At 42.7% G+C, this 24,373-nt stretch overlaps 2 protein-coding genes across 22 annotated transcripts in view; one reads left to right on the top strand and one right to left on the bottom strand.

Annotated features, from left to right (window-relative positions):
• Positions 1-24,373, top strand: part of LOC308644299 (uncharacterized protein) — a gene marked incomplete at its 3' end in the record, with an annotated part of 100,159 nt that overhangs the window by 37,922 nt on the left and 37,864 nt on the right. For 2 of the 17 annotated variants that reach the window (XR_014020956.1, XM_081285250.1), the window contains one exon: positions 2,856-3,615. The exons of 11 other annotated variants lie outside the window; for them this stretch is intronic. Coding sequence is in view for 2 of the 6 variants with exons in the window: in XM_081285250.1 (XP_081141376.1) it covers positions 2,856-2,915 (60 nt within the window). Of the gene's footprint in view, positions 1-1,001; positions 1,049-1,094; positions 1,335-2,855; positions 3,616-9,711; positions 10,053-24,373 lie in introns of those variants that run through there. 4 more of the 17 variants (XR_014020955.1, XR_014020957.1, XR_014020958.1 and 1 more) reach the window with 4 other exon arrangements.
• KIF9 (kinesin family member 9) overlaps positions 2,112-24,373 on the bottom strand; it is a 60,194-nt gene continuing 37,932 nt past the window's right edge. For 4 of the 5 annotated variants that reach the window (XM_081285244.1, XM_081285242.1, XM_081285241.1 and 1 more), the window contains 11 exons: positions 22,744-22,812; positions 22,165-22,269; positions 20,724-20,779; positions 19,778-19,868; positions 18,459-18,592; positions 16,184-16,378; positions 14,178-14,392; positions 12,000-12,176; positions 11,568-11,683; positions 10,899-11,003; positions 2,112-2,239 (listed from right to left, as the gene is read on the bottom strand). In XM_081285244.1, the coding sequence (XP_081141370.1) occupies positions 2,189-2,239; positions 10,899-11,003; positions 11,568-11,683; positions 12,000-12,176; positions 14,178-14,392; positions 16,184-16,378; positions 18,459-18,592; positions 19,778-19,868; positions 20,724-20,779; positions 22,165-22,269; positions 22,744-22,812 (1,314 nt within the window). In that variant the 3' untranslated portion in view covers positions 2,112-2,188. Of the gene's footprint in view, positions 2,240-4,080; positions 4,397-10,898; positions 11,004-11,567; positions 11,684-11,999; positions 12,177-14,177; positions 14,393-16,183; positions 16,379-18,458; positions 18,593-19,777; positions 19,869-20,723; positions 20,780-22,164; positions 22,270-22,743; positions 22,813-24,373 lie in introns of those variants that run through there. The other variant, XM_081285240.1, reaches the window with a different exon arrangement.

Below are 24,373 nucleotides of genomic sequence, written 5' to 3'. Positions count from 1 at the left end.
GGATGGTCATATGAACTTAGGAGGAACTATTTTCTGGAATGATATGCCCATGTGACAGGCCCATTTCATTCACATAATGCCCTCCACCTTCTTGTCATATTGTAAGCATTGGCTTCTCTTGAGAGTTTTTAGGATGGTAATCTACTGGGTACCATCAATTTTATTCCTATGACTGTGCCTGCCCTGATGATTATTTGCTTCAGTTGTGCCAGTACTGACCAAAGAAGCCTATGTGATAAAAGAATTAGAAACAAATGTTTCACCATCCAGGATCAACTGCCATTACAAAGACCCAAACTGACCTGGCCAAAGAACTTCAGGGCTGGCTGTCCAAGGGTTCTGGTGGACAGGAGGTCTAGCAGGACCAGGCCATTCCATCCACTTATGGGAAGTGAAGGGAAGAGAGATCAGAAATACCACAAACATCTGCTTCCCATGGCCTCAACAAGATATATCCCCTTTTTACTATGTCCCATTTCCTGAGAAGCCCCCAAAAATCTAGAAACCCCAAACAAGTCCTTGTAATGGTAAGGACAGCCAGGAAGGGAAGGAATTAGAATCCTCTGCCCAGAATCTCTGAAACCTTTTTCAGGACTCATTATCGTCCAGTGAAAGAGAAAGTGAGTGGGAAAGAGTGCAGGGATCTCAAAGAAAGACTTTCTGCTTTCTCTTTAACAAAACCCACATCCTTTGCTGGATGGGCTGAAGAGCAGAATGGTAGGGTCAGATGGTAGATGCCATTCAGCTGAACCTCCCACCACAAACAGCCCCCTTGCCAGATGGCCCACTACTGTGGGCTTTCACTTCATGCCAGGACTGCTGTCACTTTAAGCCTCTTCTTATCTTGAGATGACAATCTGCCTTTCAGCCATTTCTATCTTTTGGTGAAATGTCTGCTCCTATGCCTCCATTCTACATTTGGAGACCACACAAATCAAATCCCCTTGCTTCCCTTGTACCTGGCACACCCCCTGGGATGCTGTCACATTTCTCTCTTCCAGGTAAGAAGACTCGGTTAACTCCTTCTTTCCTCATAAAAAGTGGCCCTAGAGCCAGATACCACCCACCAGACGTTATCTCTCATGTCCTCACAGGTGACCAGATCCTCCTCTCCCATTGTTGGCCCCAGTCATAGCAGCACCAAGGGGTATTCAGGAACCACTCACAGAATATACTCAAATGCTGAGCCCTTGAGCCACAAGAACAGAAGTGGATGTAAGAGGAAAGATTCCAAGAAGCTAAAACTTCTTATTCCATTGAGAATTTCCCAGCCCAGAGGTGCATCAGCCATCCTGGAAGCCCTGAGACACCCTGAGTCTCAATTTTTTCTCTGAGCAAAGAACTCTTTGGAAATATAATGAGGGGCACCAGCCATACCTGAGAACTGGACTGGACAGTAATGTCTTTTCTTTCCTATTCAGCCCTGCCAGTGTGATGATCCCTGTTTCTATCCAGGGAATCCTGGCCACTTTTACTTGTATTTATCTGGGTCACAGGGGGACAGAGAGAGACCTTGACACCTAGCCCACACATGTGCTGGTAACACACCAAGGGCATGTCTCCCAGAAGCTGTTCACTCACTTCCAGTCACATGGACCAAGATCTGCCTCATTCCTTCCTGGGACCACTGGCTAGAACAGGTTCTCTCCTGGTTGCCAAGGAAGGAGGGTCTCCCCCTGCATCCACTGGCTCAACAACATAGAAAGGATGCCCTTATAGAACTTATGGTCTGAGGGAACTATGAGACCAAGGCCAAGCTTGCCCCAGGATCTCCATCCAGTAAAGGAAAGGGGCTAACCAGAGGGATAAATCCCACCAGGAGGAAACTGGCTGAGCTATGTTTTTGCTTTCCTACTGTACACTCAGTTCCAAGCCCACCTGTACAGAGGGAAGATATCCTTTCACACAGGAAATAAAACAAATTTCTTCAATGAGCATTAGAAGTCCAAACTAGAAAGTAATTTTATACTGTTCCTGCATATAAGACAGTAAATTAAAACCCAAAGGGTTCTGTGGAGTTGAGCAGGTTGTCCTTTGGACGATACCCTTCCTAGTAGGCAGGCCATTATGTGTTCTCTGTGGTGGGTCACAGACTTGGAGCAAAGTGGTTGAAGCTCTCAGAAGATGGTTTTGCAGCTCCACTAAAGCAGGTTGGAATTGAAGGAACTTCAAGCTACTGGCAACAAGACTACTTTTTATGTGTCTGCTGGAGGCCCATTATGGTTTTCAAGTAATTATGCTGGACAAAGAAAAAAGAAAACAGGAAATCAGGAGGTGTGGACTTAACAGGGATTCTAAAACTATGTCACTCACATTCACCTCATCATTCTTCCTGCAAACTTCACTGTTTCTGGATAAGGATTCCCTATGAATAGCACCAATTTTATGAGAAATAACATTACACTCAAACACTTTCATTCTTTCATCCTAAAGAAAATATGTAAAATTGCATTAAAATGATCTGCAGGAGGGCTAGGGTTGTGGCTCAGCGGTAGAGTGCTCGCCTTGCACGTGCAAGACCCTGGGTTCAATCCTCAGCACCACATACAAAAATAAATAAGTGAAATAAAGGTGTTGTGTCCAACTACAACTAAAAAAAAAAAAATGATCTGCAGGTGCTGGGTGCGGTGGTGCATGCCTATAATCCCAGCGGCTCGGGAGGCTGAGGTAGGAGGATCGAGAGTTCAAAACCAGCCTCAGCAATGACAAGGCTTGCTAAGCAAACTCAGTGAAAGCCCGTCTCTAAATAAAATAAAAAATAGGGCTGGGGATGTGGCTCAGTGGTTGAGTGCCCCTGAGTTCAATCCCTGATACAAAGTTTCAGGGACCTATTTGAAAGGTTTTTTTTTTAACAGAATGGTTCAAAAGGAAAAGAGGATTCTGTCTCTAGAGGAGTCAAAGTCAAGGAACTCTGAAAGGCCTTCCCTCTATAACTGCAATCACATAAATGTTCACATATTCTACTCTTTTACTGCATTGCTCTGCTTTTAGAAAGCAGGTGGGAAAAATGAGCTGAAACAGAAAGAGTGGGCAGTTAGTAAGTACATGTTAAAACCAGCTTGGAATATGGAGCCAAATCCTAAGTTCTCGCACAAGGCAGAAGAATGAACCCACAATTCTAGATTCTTGATGGGGTTAAAATGTCCTGGGCTGGTGAGCATATGCTCCCTTGCTAATCGCAAGAAACAAGAACAAACCCTTTCAGAATTTCGACATATGTGCTCTGGACTCCTAGAGCTTAAGTTCAATAAAACATTAACTCATGATTTATTACTTATTTATTGGTACTGGGGACTTATTTATTTGTTTGTTTATTGGTACTGGTGATAAATCCAGGGGCATCTTACCACTGAGCTATATCCCTTTTGATTTTTTTATTTTGAGACAGAGTCTCACATAATTGCTTAGGGTCTCATTAAGGTACTGAGACTGGCCTTGAACTTGCAATGAATTCAAGATTTAAACACACACACACACACACACACACACACACAATTATGGAAGAAACTCAGTAAAACAGGAAACAAATTTTGATCCTGAAAAAAATCTGATCTCATGTGTATGTGTGTGTATGTTGAATATATACACACACACATATATAGTGTAACTATACATTACATAGAGTTACTATACTATATATGGAGTTATTATATAGTAATTAACTATATATAGTAACTATAACTATATATATAGTAGCTATAGTTACTTATAGTAACTATAGTTATATAGTCATATATAGTAACTATAAACATAGTAACTATAATTATAATACTGTGTATATTTAACTATGTTATAGTTACTATATACTATATATAGTGTAACTATAGTATAGTTACTATATATATAAAACTATATAACTATAGTTACTATATAGCTATATTTACTACATAACTATACATATAACTATATAACTATATATATACACAGTATAACTGGTTCAGTTATATAAAAATGGCCAATACGAAGAGTTCTCCTAGAAATAGAGGAATAGAAGTTTGACCTGTAGAAACACATGGTTTCTCTATTTAATGATTTAGAATTTAAATTTTTTTTGAAGGTTTGAAAGAAAATAATAAAAGAGCAATGTTTGAGCTAGGCATGGTGGTGCATTCCTGTAATCCCAGCAACTCAGGAGGCTGAGGCAGAGGATCAAAAGTTCAAAGCCAGCTTCAGCAACTTAGCAAGACCCTGCCTCAAAATAAAAAATGAGCAAGGTGTGGTGGCTCATACCTATAATACCAGTGACTTGAGAGGCTGAAGCAGGAGGATTACAAGTTCAAAGCCAGCCTCAGCAACGGTGAGGCGCTAAACAACTCAGTGAGACCCTGTCTCTAAATAAAATACAAAATAGGGCTGGGGATGTGGCTCAGTGGTTGAGTGCTCCTGAGTTCAATCCCTATAAGAAAAGAAAAGAAAAGAGACGAGACAGACAAGATGAGAAAGAAAGAAGGAAAGAAAGAAATTTTAAAAAGAGCTGGGGATGTAGCTTAGTGGTAGAACGCCTCAGTTAAATCGCCAGTACCCAAAACAAACAAACATAAAAGTGTCCCCTCCCCACCAAAAAAAAAAAAAAAAAGAAAAAATGCAAAATTTATCTACGATATCAAGAGAGAAACTCATGATGGTAATCATGCAAATTGTTTTTATTCATATTTTCTATGATCTTAAAATAACTTATGCTAGTTAAAGAAAGTTAATTTACATAAAGCAATAAAATTTTTGAAGCTCTTTCTCCAAAGTCATTGATATATTATCCTCTTATATATTCAGGATGACCTCAACCAGTTGACCAAAATTAGTCACCATAACTTAATCCCCTCCCAAAGGCTTCACCTCTTAATACCATCATCACGGTAGTTATATTTCAATACATGAATTTTGGAGTGACACCAACATTCAGCTCATAGCACAAATTTTGTCTTTCTTAGCTTCTGGATTTGGTAGCTTGACTAGAAAGCCCTTCCTCCAATTGAGTTCATTCTCTCCATTAAGGTGACATCTTCACTGATGACTATGAGGAACTGAAGCTCAAAGAGGATTGAGTAAATGGGGGTTGTTATATGAAGGTCCCCCAGAGCTGCAATTCTCAGGATATCCTATGTCATATACACAAATAACAGGGGTCTTGTTAGGATGCAGATTCTAAAGTAGTAAGTCATGGAACAAAGCAAATTCATGTGCCTCCTGATACAATATACCAAGAAAAATATAATTTTTGTTAACACTTGCTAAAAGTACATAACTGAAGTTGAGATACATTTTACCAAACACTTGACTGTATTTTTAAAAAATATCAAGATAATGAAATAGAAGGAAAGACTGGGGAATTGTTCTATATTTGAGAAGACATTGCAACAAAATGTAATATGTAATCTTAGATTGGATCTTGGACCAAAGGAAGAGGGGAAAATAGTTGTCAAGGACATTTTTGGAATAGTCAAAAATTAAAAATAGCCAAGTGTGGTGAAATATATCTGTAGTCCTGGCTACTTGGGAAGCTGTGGTAGTAGGGTTCTAAGTTGTCTATCTCAAAATAAAAGGGTTGGGGGTATAACTCAGAGGAAGAGAACGTCTGCCTCACATGTGTGAAGCTCTGGGTTCAACCTCCAATATCACAAAAAAAGTTGAGTATGGGTTTTGGATTAAATAATATTATTGCTTTACTGTTTATTTTCCTGATTTTGATTATTTCATCATTATAATTTAAGAGAATGTCCTTGTTTAAGACATGAACACTGAAACATTTATGAGTTAAGAAAAAGCAGTGCATGACATGTTCTGAAATTCATTGTGGTTGCACATATTTGTGAAGATACTAAAAACTACTGAGTTGTACAATTTTGAGGGTGAAATATATGGTATTATATATCAAAAAAGTTATTATTTTTAAAGAGCAAGAAATAAGGTGTGGGCTGGGGCTATAGCTTCAGTGGCAGAGCGCTTGCCTGGCATGTGTGAGGCACTGGGTTTGATCCTTAGAACCACATAAAAAATAAATAAATAAAGGCATTCCGTCCATCTACAACTACAAAAAAAAAGAATTTAAAAAAAAGAAATGAGTTTATAACACATGACCAAGCATATTTGAAGGAGAATCAAATAGAATTTTTAGACACAGCTGATTAGACACAGCTGAGAAGGGTATTAATAAACTGGAACAGGAATCTAAAGAAGTTACCCAATTACAGCATAGAGAGATGAGGAGCTAGAAGAAACTAGAGAGATTTTTAAGAGAGAGAGAGGACAGAATGAGAATGCCTAAAATATATCTAATGGAGAGAAAAGGAAGGTAACTCCAATATCCCATCATGATGGAAAAAAAAAGACTCAATGAACTAAGAACAGAAGAGAACATCTGCAACCTAATAAAGGCAGATCCTAAGACAGACCCTCTAAGAATGCTACTCAAAGTGTGGCCCTAGTCTATCATCCTGGGCATCATCTGAGAATTTATTAGAAATGCAGAATTTCAAGTCCCATTCTAGACTTAGTATATCAGAACCTGCATCCTAACAAGATCCCTGTGATTTGTGTATATGACCTAGGATGAGAATTACAGCTCTGGGGGACCTTCATATAACAACCCCCAATTACTCAATCCTCTTTGAATGGGCTTCAGCTCCTCATAGTCATCAGTGAAGATGTCACCTAAATGGAAAGAATGAACTCAATTGGAGGAAGGGCTTTCTAGTCAAGCTACCAAATCCAGAAGCTAAGAAAGACAAAATTTGTGCTATGAACTGAATGTTGGTGTCACTCCAAAATTCATGTGTTGAAATATAACTACCATGATGATGGTATTAAGAGGTGAAGCCTGGGCTGGGGATGTGGCTCAAGCGGTAAGGGCGCTCGCTTGGCATGCGCGCGGCCTGGGTTCGATCCTCAGCACCACATACCAACAAAGATGTTGTGTCCGCCGAGAACTAAAAAATAAATATTAAAAAAATTCTCACTCTCTCTTTAAAAAAAAAAAAAAAAAGAGGTGAAGTTTGGGAGGGGATTAAGTCATGGAGACTCTGATCTTATGGATGGGATTAGTGCCCTTTTAAGAGGCCTGAGAGAGTTTGTTAGACCTTTGTCTTTCTACCATGTAAGTTGCCACACACTAGAAGGTGCCATCCTTAAGCAGAGAGCCCTCACCAGACACTTAGACTGCTGAACCCTTGATCTTGGGCTTCTTAGCCTAAGATCTGTGAACAATTTCTGGCTTTTTTATAAATTACCCAGTGTAATATATTTTTTTATGGCAGCTCAAATAAGATGCTCAATGTAATAAAATCAATAAAAAAATAACAAAAAAGTAAAGTCAAAAGACAAACAACAAATAGAAAAAAGTAGTTGCAATTCATACAAAAATATAACTAATCTAATATATAACAAATTCCTACAATTAAGAAATAAAAGAATAAAGTTTATAGCATCTGCTGGTAAATGGATGGAAATGAAGAGTGTCATTCTAAGTGAAATAAGCTAGAGTCAGAAAATCAAGGGTTAAATGTTTCGCTCCTATGTGGAAGCTAGAGTAAAATAAGGGAAAAAAGAAGGAGGGAGTGGGATCAGATATCATAACAATATAGGGAATATCAGTAGAGTTATAGGAAGACATATGGAGGTAGGAGGGACAGGAAAGGAGAAAATACAGAATGGATTTAACAAAAATCATGTTATGTACATATATAAATATACCACAGTAATTCCACCTTTATGTATATGTAGAAAGCACCAATCAAAAATAACTAAAGAGGGGCCTGGGGATGTGGCTCAAGCGGTAGCGTGCTTGCCTTGCATGCGTGTGGCCCGGGTTCGATCCTCAGCACCACAAAGAAAGATGTCCACCGAAAACTAAAAACTAAATATTAAAATTTTCTCTCTCTCTCTCTCTCTCAAAAATAAAAAATAACTAAACAGCTTGGCACGGTGGCATAAGCTTGTAATCCTAACATCTTGGGAGGCTGAGGCAGGAGGATCACAGGTTCAAAGCCAGCCTCAGCAAAAGTGAGTCGCTAAACAACTATAGGGCTGGGGATGTGACTTAGTGGTCAGGTTCCCCTGAGTGTAATCCCCAATACTCTAAAACCTTAAAGATTAAAGGAAGATCAGTAAAGTAGAGGAAGGAAACGAGGAGGGAAAAAGGAAGGGAAAGGTCAGGGAATGGGAATTAGAATGCAATAATCAAAATCCATACAGGTATGATTTTGTCAAAATAAACCCAACTACTGTGTATAACTATCATGCTTTAAAAAAAAGAATAGGGGCTGGGGATGTGGCTCAAGCGGTAGCGCGCTCGCCTGGCGTGCGTGCGGCCCGGGTTCGATCCTCAGCACCACATACAAACAAAGATGTTGTGTACGCTGAGAACTAAGAAAAAATAAATAAATATTAAAAAATTCTCTCTCTCTGTCCCCCTCTCTCTCACTCTCTCTTTAAAAAAAAAAAAAAGAAGAAATAGAAACCTTACAACCAATAGAAAAACAAGCAAAAGGGGCTGGGGATGTAGCTTAGTGGTAGAGTGCTTGCCTAGCATGTGTGAAGCCCTGAGTTCAATCCCCAGTATTGCAAAAAATAAATAAATAAAAGAAAAACAAGCAAAAATTTGATTAGTTTGTAAGAAAAAATTTTTTAAAAAATTAAAATGGTGCTTCAACATTAAAAGAGGTTCGTTTATAGTAAGAGAAACACAAAGCAACACTGAGAAAATTTTTCACCCTTCAGATTGGAAAACAATACAAAAATGGTATACCATTTATTGTGAGCATCCTATAGGCTGATGTAAGGGTACAGATGGGTTTAACTCTAGGCAGGCAATTTGGCAGACCCATCAAAAATACAAATGAACTTTTAACCAAGAAATTCACTTCTACAAAATTGCTTTTCATGTATAGTCACACATATGTGTAAACCCACATTTGTAAGAGCTCAGCTATACTTGTATTAGTAAAGAGTATCACAAACAAAATAAAAAGAGGGCCTGGGTTTAATTGCCAGCACCACAAAGTGAAAAAAAAAATTAAAAAAAGAACTGTTAACTCTTAAATGTTCATTAATATTAGTTGGGTTAAACCTTTTGAGGCTGGCCGCGGTGGCACATGCCTGTAATCCCAGTCACTTAGAGGCTGAGTCCAGACTCGGCAAGCTCAAGGCCAATCTCAGCAACTCAGTAAGACACTGTGTCTGAACAAAAAATAAAAAGGATTGGAGATGTAGCTCAGTGGTAGAATGCCCATGGATTAAATCCCAGTACTAAAAGAAAATATTTGATACATCCTCATAGGTTGACGTGGAATGATCTTTAGAATGTATTGCTAAATAGGAAAAGCAAGTTTCTCCTGTCAGAGAGTCAATGGGAGTTTAAAAGATGTGCTTGTATTTTATGTTTTTGTTTGTTTGTTTTCCAGTACTGGGGATTGAACTCATGCATGCTAGGCAAATGCCCTACCACTGAGCTACTCCAGGCCCTTTCTGTTTTTATTTTATTTTAATTATTATTTTTTATTTTTTAAATTTTTTAATTTTTGCAGTATTGGGGATTAAACCCAGGGGTGCTTAACCACTCATTCACATTTATTTTTATTTTGAGACAGGGTCTCACTAAGTTGCCAAGGTGGCCCGAAACTTGGGATCCTCCTCCTCAGTCTCCCAAGTAGCTGGCATGTACCACTACATCCAGCTAAAAATTATTACTATTATTATTATTATTATTATTTTTTGCAGGGCTAGGAATTGAACCCACATCCTTGCACTTCCAGGCAAGTTTTCTACCACTGAGCTGCACCCCAATGCTTTTTTTTCATTTTCGGTACCGGGGATTGAACTCAGGAGTGCTTACCCACTGAGCCACATCCCCAGCCCCATTTTGTATTTTATTTAGAGACAGGGTCTCACTGAGTTGCTTAGAGCCTTGCTTTTGCTGAGACTGGTTTTGACCTCTTGATCTTCCTGTCTCAGTCTCCCAAAATGCTGGGATTACAGGCATGTGCCTCTGCGCCCAGCTCCTCCAACTCATGCTTTTTTTTTTTTTTTTTTTTTTTTTTAGTTGTAGACAGACACAATATCTTTATCTTATTTATTTTATGTGGTGCTGAGAATTGAATCTAGTGCTCACGTGTGAGAGGCAAGTGCTCTACCACTGAGCCACAATCTCAACCCCCCACCTATGCTTTTTTAAAGTTTAAAACACCCAAATGAATCACCTATTAAAACGTAAATAAATAACTACAAAAAAATATTGTGTTTTTTTTTGTTGTTGTTGTTGTTGGTGTTGTTTGTGACAGGGTCTTGCTATGTTGACCATGCAGACCTTGAATCCCTGGGCTCAAGTGATCAGCCTCCTGGTTTGTAAAAATATAAAGAATGTGCTCATTTGGGTAGGGATCCCATGTGCATCTGCCACAATGTATACAAATTGCCTCTGGACATAGAAGGGTACATGGCATTCTGGCTTGAGGCTGGGCCTTGGCAGAGTGGAGATCCTCTGCTCCAGCCCAACCTGCTCAGGAAGAAGAGTCACAGGCCCAACCTAAGGCTGAGACCATGTCTACCTGTGCGTTGGCTGAGTGTGATCTTCTGTCCTCTGCCACTTGCACAAAGTGGCCTGCCCTTGGAGAGGTCTTCAGGGGAGTGGCCTCAGGGGATCTCTGGATCTTGTCTTCAGTTGTGAACCACCCACAGGATGGCTCGCCATGTCCAGGTCTGGCAATGGTCTATGGTCTAGCCCTGTCTTCTATGGTCTAGCCCTGTCCCTGTCTTCAGCTTCAGAAGACACTCTTGACTGAGAGCAACTCTGATCTCTCTGGGTAGGCACCATTCCTCTCCTGAAGCTCTAAAGTAGGAAGTGTGATTTTGGGTGCCCTAGTAATGAGGTCCCTGAAGACACCCCACCCTTCCTACAGACAAGTTACCTTCTGTTCTGTCTTGATTTTGGCATTGTAGAAGGAGATGGCATCAGGTCCCTCAGGTAGCACTGTCTGCTGAAGCTGAGCAAATTTGTCCTGGTCATCTTCTCCCTGGAGGAGGCCCAATATAGTAGAGTGCCTTCAGCCTGGCATTGTCAGAATCATCCCTGGCAGGGCCTGTGGTAGGTATCAAGAGAGTCCCCTTTCTGGGTTTGAAAGCCCCACCCAGGAATCTCACAACCCTGTAGCATCCTCACAGACCCCCCTGTAACTGCCACCTGGGCATGATGAGTCGCCCTAGAGGGCAGTAATAAGAATGGTGTTTCTGGGCTGGAGCTGGAGCTCAGTAGCAGAGCACATGCCTAGCATGCGTGAGGCACTGGGTTTGATCCTTAGCACCACACACACACACAAAATAAACAAAACAAATATATTCTGTCCATCTACAACTACAAAAATATTTTTAAATAAGAAATTTTAAAAATAAAAAAAAAAGAATGGTGTTTCTTTCTGTCCCCATTCCTCAATAACTGAGAAGAGACCTGTCTGCCTCCTGTCTGGGACAGCCATGAAAGAAGCTATTGAGCCCTGCATACTGCCATTCACGGAGAGTACAGACACTACCATTCCCCAGTTCGGTCATTGTCATACCATGCCCCTACACTGTGTACTCACCAGAGACACGATCCTGCTGACAGGCACCATGCCTGGCCGGATACTGCTGCCCAGCTTCAGTGCTACCTGCATATCCTCAGGGATGACAAAGGACTCATTGTACCAGATATCAAATTCTGTGAGGAGGTGGAAGATAGCACTGTGAGGTGAGGTGTGGGAGCCCCCGAGGAAGCAGGTAAAGGCTGCATGCAACAAGGTATTTTGTTCTCAATGCAGACTCAGTTTCATACACTTCCTGCTCCAGGGTCTCACCCTGTCTTCATCTCCATCTCTAGCCCTCAAGGACCTGGGAACCACATTCCTGAAGCCCCTCCCAGCCCTGCCTGGGTCAGCAAGCAGCTCTGAGATCTTCTGATTTTCAGAATTTGGGTTGGGACCTTACACTGAGCCTCCCAACCTTGAGCAGTTACCTAACCCTTCTAAGTTGCGCACCCATGAGCAGGCGGTGGCGACACTGGTCCACCAGGTGTTGGCAGTACTGAATCTCAGCCCTGAGGTCACGCAGATCCTGGTACTCGCTTCGATACTGCTTCTTGAGGTCTTTGAGCTTCAGGATCAGCAAGAATTCCTCTTCATCAATGATCATCAGCCCCTTGTTCTCATACTCACCTGCAGGGTGATGGAGTAGGTCAGGGAATGAGAGGGCATCCACCTGGCATTGGCAGGGGGGTGGGGGCAGGTATCCAAGAAAGAAGGAAAAACGCTGGCAAATCATTTTAGGATGAAAGGAAGGGGTGTGCAGAGGATATGGCCTATGCACCATGCTTATTTAAACTTCATCAGCTAAAAATATTCAGTAGTTCTTCTATTAACCAAATACTTATTTTTCTTGCAAATGATGTATGTGAACTTTCATCACTGGCTAGTACCATAAGGCATTTGGACAAGGTTCCTTATTAATAACAACGGATGTAAAACTGCTTTGGGGAAGAAAGAGAAAAAAAACTTTTTTTGATACAAAAATTTTAAAGATTTAAAAAAATATATATCTTTAGTTGTCAATGGACCTTTATTTTATTTATTTATATGCAGTGCTGAGAATTAAACCCAGTGCCTCACATATGCTAAGCAAGTGCTCTACCACTGAGCTACCACCCCAGCCCAAAAAGATATTTTAAAATATTGTTTATTTCTTCTTCATTTCAGCCTTTGAAATGTCCATTTTAAAGTACACTTAGGAGGGGCTGGAGTTGTGGCTCAGAGGTTGAGTGCTCACCTAGCATGTGTGGGGCACTGGGTTCGATCCTCAGCACCATATAAAAATAAAATAAAGGTATTGTGTCCACCTATAATTAAAAGCAAATAAGTAAAATTTTTTTTTAAAAAGTACACTTAGGAGTAAATGATATGTCAGTATAGCATGCAGGCATTTTACTTTAAATGTGCAAATACATGATAAGAAGCTGTATGTTCAAAGGTATAAGCAGAGGGAACAAAGAAATGTTTGCTGGTCCTGTAAGACCTTCATCATGTTCTCTTCCTGAGGTTCTATGTGAGGGAGTGTTTGGAGTCACCAGCACTATTCCTTCAGATTCCCAGGTGTTTGGAGGGCTCTGCCCTTTGGAATAGCATGTCGGTTGGTCTGTGGGGTATGAGTGGACTGGCTCCAAGACTTTGAAAATAAAGTTATTCTCTGAGAAATAAATAAGTAAAGGGTACTCCCTGATGGTGAGATGACTCATCTGGCCTGCAGGAATAAATCATGTGACATTAAGAGATCACTCACGAAAACTGGTGTGGAACCAGTTTGTAATTTAGCTATAAGAAGATGAAGAGATGGATCCAGGAAAGTGAGTAATGGTGGCCTCTGAACCCCTTCTCAGAGTCAGGGTGGTCCCTCTTTAACATGCAGGGTTTGGATCCTGCTCTATATCTCCTGTACAGAAACACTGGCTGGGGGCCTGGGGATCCACACTTGACAATCGCTTGCAGATGAGTCTTCTGCATAACCAAGCTTGGCCACAGTGAGGGTGTAGGCAGGGACAAGGGCACTGAGTCAGGGCAACCAGATAAGCACTGTCTCCATGCAGAGGTTTCTACCCTCTGATTTTTGGGCAACATGTCATCTGCCCTAGGAAACAAGACTGCCAAACCAGCACAGATGTCAGGGGTTCAGCATAGGGAACGGTTTTCCTGACAGTGAGTTCCTTGGCCCTCTGGCATTCACATTCTCATTTCCCTCCTCAGTTTTCTATGGTCCCTACCAGCATCCTTGATGCAATCTGACTCCCCAGGACAGTGAAGAGACCCCAGCAAGGCCCAAGGACCTTGTAAGGGGTCACCAGCTACCTATATCCTGAGGACACCTTTGCAGGACCAAGGGCCAGATTCTTCATGGACAGCAGCATTTTTCAGATGGAAGGCCTACCATCTGTCTGAGATAATGCAGTAATGGGGACAGATAGAGACTGGCCAACAGGGAAAGACTCTGTGGTCCCTAAGGAACTGACCAGAGCCAAGCCATGTGACCCAAGAGTGAAGGCTCCATCCAGTGCCCTCTGCTATCCCTCCCCAATCTGGTCCTCTAGTGCCCAAGGTTGCCCCATTTGACATGGGATAACTCTAAGACCCCACAACCATCTTCCCTGCCATCTTTCCCATCACATTTACCTTGCTTCTCCCGTAGTGACTTCTGGAAGTTTAGCGCTTCTTTGGTCACGTCAATCTCCCGCTTGATGACATTGATGCGCTGTGTGGTCTCGCTGGCCCTTTTCCTCCGCTCATTCAAGATGGACTTGTTTTCTTTGAAGATGCGGTTGATCTCACTTCCTCGCTCATTCTTAAAGTCCTCAAAGGCCATCAGTTTGGAGGGTGGGGTGGTAGGCCTGGGGTCAAAGGGGGAGGCCAGGGAGAAGTAAGAAATTGGGCAGCTACCTAAGAAGCACGAGGCACTCCATATTTATTCCCTGTGGCTTCTGTGGGTAGGAGGCAAAAGTTCTAGGCACCACCTTCCCCAGATGGGAGCCAAACTATGTAGCAATCATTCCCTAATTTGTTTTACTCAGCACACAAGGGTGCATGCCTATCACAGAAATTAAGGAAAGTAAGGATAAGAAACAGACAACACAACCACTTACTACCTATTAGCAACCACACCTCAATATGTCTCTTGGGATTTCTTTTATATATTTTAAAATGGCTGAGGCCAATGCAGTATATATAATTTTACATCTTTTTCACCAAAGCATCTTTTATACTATTAAAAACTCTTTGAAAATTCTAGTTTTAAGATGAAATGTTGATGTGGGGGGAAATAGATGGATATTGGCATCTTACTTGGCACTGCAAAAAAAAAAAAGAGGGCTAGACACAAGATGAAATAAGTATATAGATGTTAATTATAGAATTAAGAGAGTGCTCAGTGTGTGGCTATTCACTAATTCTTCAAGTTCTTGGAATGTTTGGAAATGGGCATAGGCTGAGGAAAAAGTTCTTCATGCACATCCTTGAACACTCCAAAGACAGAAATAATTTAATGTCTTTTCCCTAATGTGGCCTACTGCAGGTGTTTCAAACACATTTTATTTTTGCTTTTTAAATTAATAATGCTTGGGGCTGGGGATGTGGCTCAAGCGGTAGCACGTTCGCCTGGCATGCGTGCGGCCCGGGTTCGATTCTCAGCACCACATACAAACAAAGATGTTGTGTCCGCCGAGAACTAAAAAATAAATATTAAAAATTCTCTCTCTCCTCTCTCACTCTCTCTTAAAAAAAAGTTATTGACTTTATCTTCCATAAAAAAAATAAATTAATTAATAATGCCATGAACTTTTTTTGCATGAATATTATCCATATCTCTATTTCCTTAGAAGAGATTCCTAAAAACTCAATTACTGACTCACCAAGGAGGTGGATGAAGGAAAAGGAAGAAGTTATACTCTTATACCTTGACATTTAGTATATTTTGAATGTACTATTTATGTAAAAGATATTTAACTTTATTTAAATAATTGCTACATGGAGAGTCTGAAATGATTTAATTGTGCATCTTGGATGACTCCTGAGGTTGAATCTTTCTTTCTTTTTTGGTCCTGGGGATTTAACCCAGGGGTGTTTTACCACTGAGTTACACCACTAGCCCTTTTTTATTTAGAGACAAGGACTCACCAAGTTACTTAGGGACTTGCTAAGTTGCTGAGGCTAGCCTCAAAGTCATGATCCTCCTGCCTCAGCTTCCCAAGTCACTGGAATTACAGTTGTGCACCACTGTGTCCAGCCTAAGTTTCTTCTTTCTGGACTTGCTCCTAGTCTGGGCCAGTATTCCCTATTTTATTTCTCTCTCTCTCTCTCCCCTCCTTTTTTTTTTTTTTTTTTTTTTGGTACCAGGGATTGGATTCAGGGGCACTCGACCACTGAGCCACATCCCCAGTCCTATTTTGTGTTTTATATTTTATTTAGAGACAGGGTCTCACTGAGTTGCTTAGTACCTCTCTTTTACTGAGGCTGGCTTTGAAGTCACGATCCTCTTGTCTCAGTCTCCCCAGCCCCTGGGATTACAGGCATGTGCCACCACATCTGGCTTTTATTTCTCTTTTTTTATCTGAAGACACTATGTATTGAGGATCACATTCTGATTTGAGTTTATCTGGTACAGGAGTTGTCCTTTAGATGATTACCTGAGTGGGCGTGATTCTTCCTTCGGGGAGTCTGAGGGAAGGGGCTCAATGCTGGAAGTTTCCCGATCCCTCGAAAGCACGTCTTTGACATCCCCATCCTTAGAGGATGGGACTAGCTGGGTCTTGGAGGTAGAAATCATATCTAGGTCCTTGCCACTCACAGGGCTGCTAGCACCTTCCTTTCTTGCTGATGAGCTGGAGGAAGAAGCAAAGAAACCCCAGGGCTCAGTCATGGGCAGTAAGGTAACTCAGGCATGGAGGTGTGACCTTTCTCAGCCCTCACTCCACCAGGCATCCACCTCACTCAGCTCCTTTTTTTTTTTTTCTTCTTGGAGTTGGCATTGGATAGAGCCCAGGACCTTGTGCATGCTAGGCAGGCATTCTGCCACGCCAGCTCTTATCCTAATTATGTCCCAAGGACAAAGAGTATGACCCTAAGCCATGCAGACAGGGAAGAGAAGGAGAGCATTTTTCTCCTTTTATCAGAATGAGGATTCCCTCAGCAATCCCAGCAGGACACACCTAGGAAGAACAGGTTGTCTTTGTTATGGTTTAGATCTGTAATATTCCCCCTAAAGCTCAAGTGTTGAAGCTTTGTCCCCAAGATAGCAATGCTCATGTTTGTCTGGCATGCACAAGGCCCTGGGTTCAATCCCCAGCACCTCAAAGCAATGCTCAGAGATGGGGCCTTCAGAAGGTGATTGGATCTTGAGGGCTCTAACCTCATCACAGGATTAATCTATTGATGGGATTCACAATTCACTGAGCTATTGGGAGGTGCTAAAAACTTAGGAGGGAGTAGGTCCTTGGAGGCATCATCTCAGGGTCTACATTTATCCCCAGCACTTCCTCTGTCTCTCATTCTTTGCTTCCCAACAGCCATGATATAAGCAGCTCTGTCCTGCCAATGCTCCCTGACAGGATGTTCTGCCTCACCACAGGCCCAGAACAATGGGGCCAAGTGACCATGAAATGAAACCTTAAGCCAAAATAAGTCTCTCCTCGTTTAAGGTGTTTATCTCAGATATTTTGCTCCAGTGACAGAAAGCTGACTGACACACTCTCCATGGGCTTCAAATCATGTGAACCTGTGGGGCGGACTGCAAGCTCTCAGAAACCACTATGCCCTGGGAAGAAACCCCATCAGACCTGTCTGTGGACCAATGGCAAATCAGGACATGTCTGCCCTGTGGCTCTGACCAGTCCTTGATCTGTGCTTCCCACCTGCATCAGTGCCCATACCAGCTCCCAGAAAAATAGCCATCCTCCCTCTCCAAGTGATGGCACTTCATGTGCCTTCCCTTCAGGAGCAGCACATCTGAGCAGGACTCTGCTGGCAAGAGCAGGCCCTGGCTCACTCCACGATTTCCTCCTCTTCTTGTAACAAGTGTTGCTTAGAAAATCAAGCCAATGCATGTTATTGTACCAATTACTGAACAGAGAAAGCTGGGACATGATTGCTCCTCCTAAAGGGGCAGGTAGTGGCCAGGGTCATTGGCATCCTCTGCTACATGACTCCTGTCCTACATGTGACATTTTTCTACAATCCACATTAGCCCATGTGCATGGACTATACTCACTCACTTATCTTCACAATGCCCTCAATGACTTTGATGTTATTATTTATTATTCTCATTTTAAGGATGAGGAAACAGAGACATAGATGGGTTCTCATACCTCTTATTCAAGGTGATTCCTAGGTTCTAAGAAGCCCAGAGTGGGAGGTGAGGCCAGACATCACTCTGAAGTCTGTACTCCTGTCTCCTGCTACACAGCCCAGCCTGGACATAGCATATTAAGTGGACCTAAACAATTTTCCTACCTTGTACTTACAAATGAGTCTTGCCTGAAAGGTGAACTGGAGACTTAAGTGATTTTTACAGTGGAAGCACTCTGTTGAAGTGGTGCTGGGGGGACCACAGGAAGTACCAGAGGGCATGGGCTCTGTATGCTGGCTGAGATCCTCTCCCCAACTTTATTACTCCACAATGGTATGATATGGGGAAGTGAATTCTCCCCTTGAGCCCCAGTTTCCTCATTAGTAAAACAGATATTAATTTCTACCTCTCGGGGTTGCTTTGAAGGTTTGAGGTGACACTTGTATTATGGCTGGTTCCAAACTGGTCCCAACCTGAGCCCCAAGGATATACTAGCATTGACAGTAGTATATCCATTGTGACTACCCAGTAGCTGAGGTACCAGGGTAGGGGAAGACACAGCTTTTACCCACCAAGTAGGCCAGGTGCTAAGCAAGAAGAGCGGGAAGAGCACTCACCTGGGCAGATCCTTGACTGTCTTCTTGGACTTGGATTTCTTCCCAGGTTTGGTAGAGAAAGGGGCAACTCCAAGTCCAAAGCCTTGTCCATCAGGCTCACCTACTAGGTGGCCATTAACATCAATAATCCCTGCCTGAACAGAAAGGTCAGCCAAAGGGTCTGGGTTAGACTGAAAGTTTGGGTCCCTCATCAACACAAGTGTATATGGCCCAAGGCTTGGGATGGGTATGTTCACTCCATAAACCAAGACTTGGCTGTTGCTGATGCCAGTCTGTTCTCAACAGGGCTATCCCTGACCACCCTAATGAATGTTTACTTTCCATATCAAAGCACTGACTAATCCATCCCTGAGGATTGTTGGGAGCTGCCCTGGATGCAGACACCTTTAAGTCCTGATGCATCAGGGTTCTGAACAATTATTGCCTTCAGTCTGGGAGGGTAGTGCCAGGTTGCAGTAACTTGGGCATTACCGAGGTGTGGCTCCAAGAGTAGTCGTCACCTGCTGGGGTTGAGTTATACTCACTGTTCCTTTGTTATCCTACCCCTTTGCCCTTTTGGGGATAGACTGTTCCATGGAACCTTCCCTTGTGTGTCCCCTAGATAAGTATAAAGAATTCCAGTGGCTTTCTCTCTTTCCATGGACCCTTAAGGTTGGAGAGACATCATGGATTTTGAAGGACCCTTAAGGTTGGAGAGATGTCATGGATTTTGAAAAGTACTTCTGTGTGTTTGTGTGCTTTTTTTTTTTTTATCATTTTCTTAAGTTATTGGAATAGTCAGATTTTGTGAATCCAGCATTAGGTCGCCAGCTAGGATAGATGGCGATGGAGGATCTTCTTCTTCTTTTTTTTTTTTTTTTTTTTTTTGTGGTACTAGGAAACAACTCATGGGCACCTTTAACACTGAGCTATATTTCCAGTCCTTTTTCGATTTTATTTTATTTTATTTTAAGACAGGGTTTCACTAGGTTGCTAAGGCTGGTCTCAAATTTGAGATCTGTCTGCCTCAGCCTCTTGAGTCACTGTGATTACAGATGTGTGCCACCATGCCCAGCTCATTCCTGAGGATCTTAACACCTATTGCCAACCTAATTCCAGGAATTGGTCTTGTTTATTATTAGCCACTTCTATAAATTATCTCCAATTTATAGAAGTCATTTTCAATGCAAAAGTGGTTTATTCTTGCATATTCTGGTGTTACCTTCCCTGTGGCAATCCTAGCTCTGGGTTAATACATGATATGTGCTGCTTCTATAAAGGTTAGACTGAAGATGGAAAATTGGAGGTAAGTACTTTCAGCAAGAGGTACCTGTGCTTACCTTCTGGACAGCAGAAATTGTTGCAAAGTCATTCTTGTCTATAAGAGTGTACTTCCTACGTAAGGCTGCCTCCACTTCCTGTTCCTGTTGGCTTGGGAAAGAAAGTGAGAGAATATAGTGGTTATGCTGAATAAGCTCAGGCATGAACCAAGTACTGGGATTAGAGGTTGTTTGGATGAAATCCCATGTATGTGATAAGGGTAACCCCTATCATCATGAGCCAGAGCACAAAGCAGACAAAAGGGCTCATCTTCTCTCTACAATTCACATAGCATTATCCAGCTCCAAAACCTGAACAGGCCACCCTTTGCACCAAATGCATCTGCTCCAAGATGACACTTAATAAAGGCTTTAAGCCTGACCGGGGATCATGCTGACTCAGAGGTTCTATCTTGAACAGGCCCCTCAGAATCATGTGACCAGCTTCTGTGACATCAGCCAGTATGAGCTACTCAGGCTGTGGGTATAACTGTACCCAAATAAACTATAAATGCCTCTTGAGGTTGGGTATGAGAAAGATTCATGATCCCTGATTTGGGCACATTTAGGGCTAGCACTCCATAAGACTTCCTGTCTAAATAATGAACTCAATAAACTGGGACCTGGGCATCCCCAAACACTGCTCTGGCTCCTCTTATGGGAGAAAGAAGGGGATGTTCTTGGAGGCAGGTTCCCAGACCACAGGAAATGAAAATGGTAGCCTGACTCAAGCAGTAGCGCACTCGCCTGGCATGCGTGCGACCCGGGTTCGATCCTCAGCACCACATACCAACAAAGATGTTGTGTCCGCCAAGAACTAAAAAATAAATATTAAAAAAATTCTCTCTCTCTCTCTCTCTCTCTCTCTCTCTCTCTCTCTCTCTCCTCTCTCACTCTCTCTTTAAAAAAGAAAAAAGAAAATGGTAGCCTGAAATGAGAATGTGGGGGCCATAAAGAAGTCCCTCACCTCAGAACCACCCGGAACTGGTTGAATACCTCCTGGATCTGTCTGAGGTTGATTATCTGGAGGGAAGTGAACAAGGCAGAAGTTAGATCATGGGTACACAAAGGGACTAAGCTGTGGTTATGTTAGCAGAGAAATCTGGATCCCTTAGCTGACTCCAGACCATCTTGTTTTGAAAATGGGTCATCTGCAAACAGCCTCTCAGTAAAGTGGTAGTCAAGCCCTCCTCAAGATCAGAGAAACACCTGATTAATAGCTTTAAGACTAAATATTTGCTAAATCTATAAAAACCACTTTTTTAAGTGAAGATCTCTATAAAATCTAAGCAGAGATCTTTGGTTCTTGAAAACATTTTCTAAGAAAGAAACTTTAATAAAATTTAATCAACTTTCTCCTGTTTCCAAAAGGTTCAGCCTGCCATCTTCAGATGGACCCCATTAACAAACATTTAGGTGTGGGCACATCTGTGGCTGGAGAAAGGTCACTAGCTTCCCTCCTGGCATTAATGCTTATGGCATTACCCCTGATCAAAAGCTAGTTTGAGAATGTCCCTGCCAGGCATACTAGTACACATCTGCAGGCTGAGGCAGGAAGATCTCAGGGTCGAGGTCAGCCTCAGCAACTTAGCGAGACCCTGTTTCAAAATAAAAAATGAAAAAGGGGCTGGGAATGCAGCTCAGTGGTAAAGTATCCCTAGGTTCAATACCCAGTACCAAAACAAAACAAATAAACAAAGAAAAAAATATAAGAATGGCCCTGCTGAGAAAGCCATAAGAGCCCAACCCTCAGATGTCCCAGACTTGCCTCTTGCAAACTGCCAACACTAACAGCTGGGGAGCAGGGGAAGATAGGGGCCTATGTGGCTCCCTGGTGAGGGTTTGATGGCCTGCACTGTAAGAACAGGATGTATTTTCCCCCGAGAGCCCTTCCTTGTGTATCTGCTGTTTTTCCTTGGCCCTTTCCAACATGGGCCCTGGGAGTCCTCCTTGTAGACAACCAGTCTTACTGCCATGCTTTATCAATTTCATTTCACCAGGCACTGGCAAGCACCTGAGGGGCAGCAGCTCAGTTAACCACAGCTCAGTTTCCCTCCTCACTATGCACATGGGCCCACTGAAGTATCTGACAGTCATTTAGGCAGGAGACAGCTGAGCCGGAATTCCATCCAGGCAGCCTGGCTCCAGGGCCTATGCTTACACCCCCGAGACAGACCACCTCCCGTACATTGTGTGTTTAAGAGCACACTCTGTGGAGCCCCATAGCCTTGAAACCCTCAACACTGAAGCTGAGGCTATGATGGGTTGAAGGGGACCAGCATGACATTCCCAGCCCACTACATCCATTTAGTGTCAGGTTCTAAAGCCAGCAGAGCACATAGCAGGTGTGCCTAGGACAGGGAGGCCCAAGCCAACTGAGCATGGTGTCCTATAAATGGGCTCCTTACGTCAATCTCGTCCAGTGTCCCTTCCAGGTACCTCCGCACCTGGGAGTTGATCTCAGCAATCTGGATTTCATCCATGGGGTCATAGGTCACAATGTTGCGGTTGGCCTTGAAGGAAGAAGAACATGTGGTAGGTAAATAGTTAGGACTTGAGCCCAAATAGGAGTAGCAGGGGTCATTCTGAGAACCAAAGTTGGAGACTGGGCACATCCCCTAGATGCCAAAGCTGGTCCTATTTGCTTCACCATCTGGTTCTCACAGAGGGCCAAGTGCTTGGGATAGAGAAAGGTAATGGATGGGGTGAGGGAAGGAAAGACCACTGGACTTGAAGCCTGATGCTCCAGAATGTTCTACTGGCTAAATCTCGGTAGACCACAAAATGGGATAAGTTGCCTCTGCTTTGAAGACCCTCAGGACCATGAACATCAGCTCAGGTAGGACCTCACCCTACCCTCTCCCTCATAACCCCTGCTGCTGCCCCTTCCCCTCCACCTAATCTGTCCCACTTCCCCTGAGCTTGACCCATATGTTGTATGCCCCTGGCCCCAGGCCCTCTAGCATCCTTTGCCTGCAACCCCTTACCAGGCTGTCATGGATGGCTAGCTCCTGCTTGAGCAATACTAGCTCCTTCTCCAGGTTCTTGACCATTCGCTGCCAGGGAAACATAAAAGAAAGGGAGATCATCAGAGAAGCCACCCTCCCTCTTCCACACAATTCCTTATTCTGTGCCCAGACATCCTGGCAATCCCCAGGGTTTATGCTCAGTTTCTAGGCCATTCCTTCCCTGCTGGTGACCCTTTCCCAACAAGAATGAGTAGGGTTTGAGAGGCATTAGTGCTCCCCTTGCCTTTGCCTTATCCAACAGAGTAAACTGAGAACAGAGAGAACACAGGCCACAGTTCCACCTCACACCCTGACTCCCCAGGGCCCCAGGCTTTTCCTAATCACCCAGCATTATAGCCCTTTCACTGCAGCCCACCGGCTCCAGGATGCTTGCTATGCATCCTTAGCCTTGCCAACCACTGCATGAACCTGTTACCATTCGCCAGTAATGATCACTTCTGTGGTGCACGCCTATAATCCCGGTGGCTCGGGAGGCTGAGGCAGGAGGATCGCAAGTTCAAAGCCTCAGCAACTGCAAGGCACCAAGCAACTCAGTGAGACCCTGTCTCTAAATAAAATACAAACTAGGGGTGGGGACATGGCTCAGTGGTTGAATGCCCCTGAGTTCAATCCCTGATACCCACTCCCGCCAAAAAATACTAATAATTATTACTTCCGTCACTTCTAATTTTTTGCCGCCGTAAGAACGTCTTTGTGCTAATATTTCTGTGTCCTTATAGATTTCTGTAAGATAACAGTGATCTGTGCAGTTCTGTGTAATCTGCTCCCATTATCCCTTTTCTACTGCTCTCTCCTGGCCTACTCTATTCTCACCAAATTGGTGTACTCATGCCTGTGCATGCCTACTCCTCTGCCGAGGGATGCTTTTCTCCCATGTATTTCCATGATTCACTCCAAAACCTCCTTAAAATCTTTCTTCAAAAGCTTCTCAATTAGATGTACCAGTCAACTTTTTAAAAATTGCAGTCTCCTACCCATCTCCACACCACTCTTTTTTAAAAATTTTTTTTAGTTGTAGATGAACACAATATCTTTGTTTGGTTTTTTTATACCTTTATTTTATTTACTTATTTTTATGTGGTGCTGAGGATCAAACCTAGGGCCTCAAAAGCACTAGGCGAGTGCTCTACCACTGAGCCACAATCCTAGCCCTATTTATTTTTTTTATGTGGTGCTGTGGATTGAACACAGTGCTTCACACATGCGAGGTAAGCGCTCAACCACTGAACTACAACCCCAACCCTCTTACCACTGTTTTTAAAAATTTTACTCTAAAAAAAATCTCACTCTATTTTCATAGCGCATATTACCTTCCAACATACTCTCAACCAGTGCTGTCTAACAGAACCTTCAGTAATGATGAAAATGTTCTCTGTGTTGTCTATTAGACACTTGAAACGTGGCCAGTGTGACTGAAGAAACGAATTTCTCAACGTTACGGAATACCACATGAGTAGGGGTTACTGCATTGGACATGAAGCTCTATTTTTTTAATTTGATGCTGGGAATCAGATCCAGGGTCTTGCACATGCTAAGCAGGTGCTCTACCACTGAGCACCACTCTCCAGTCCTAGAACTTACCTATTTA

This window comes from Spermophilus citellus, assembly GCF_964194105.1.
Source record: "Spermophilus citellus genome assembly, chromosome: 3".
Taxonomy (NCBI): domain Eukaryota; kingdom Metazoa; phylum Chordata; class Mammalia; order Rodentia; family Sciuridae; genus Spermophilus; species Spermophilus citellus.
The sequence above is the reverse complement of the archived record's forward strand: the minus strand, read 5'-3'. Positions and strand labels throughout refer to the sequence as shown.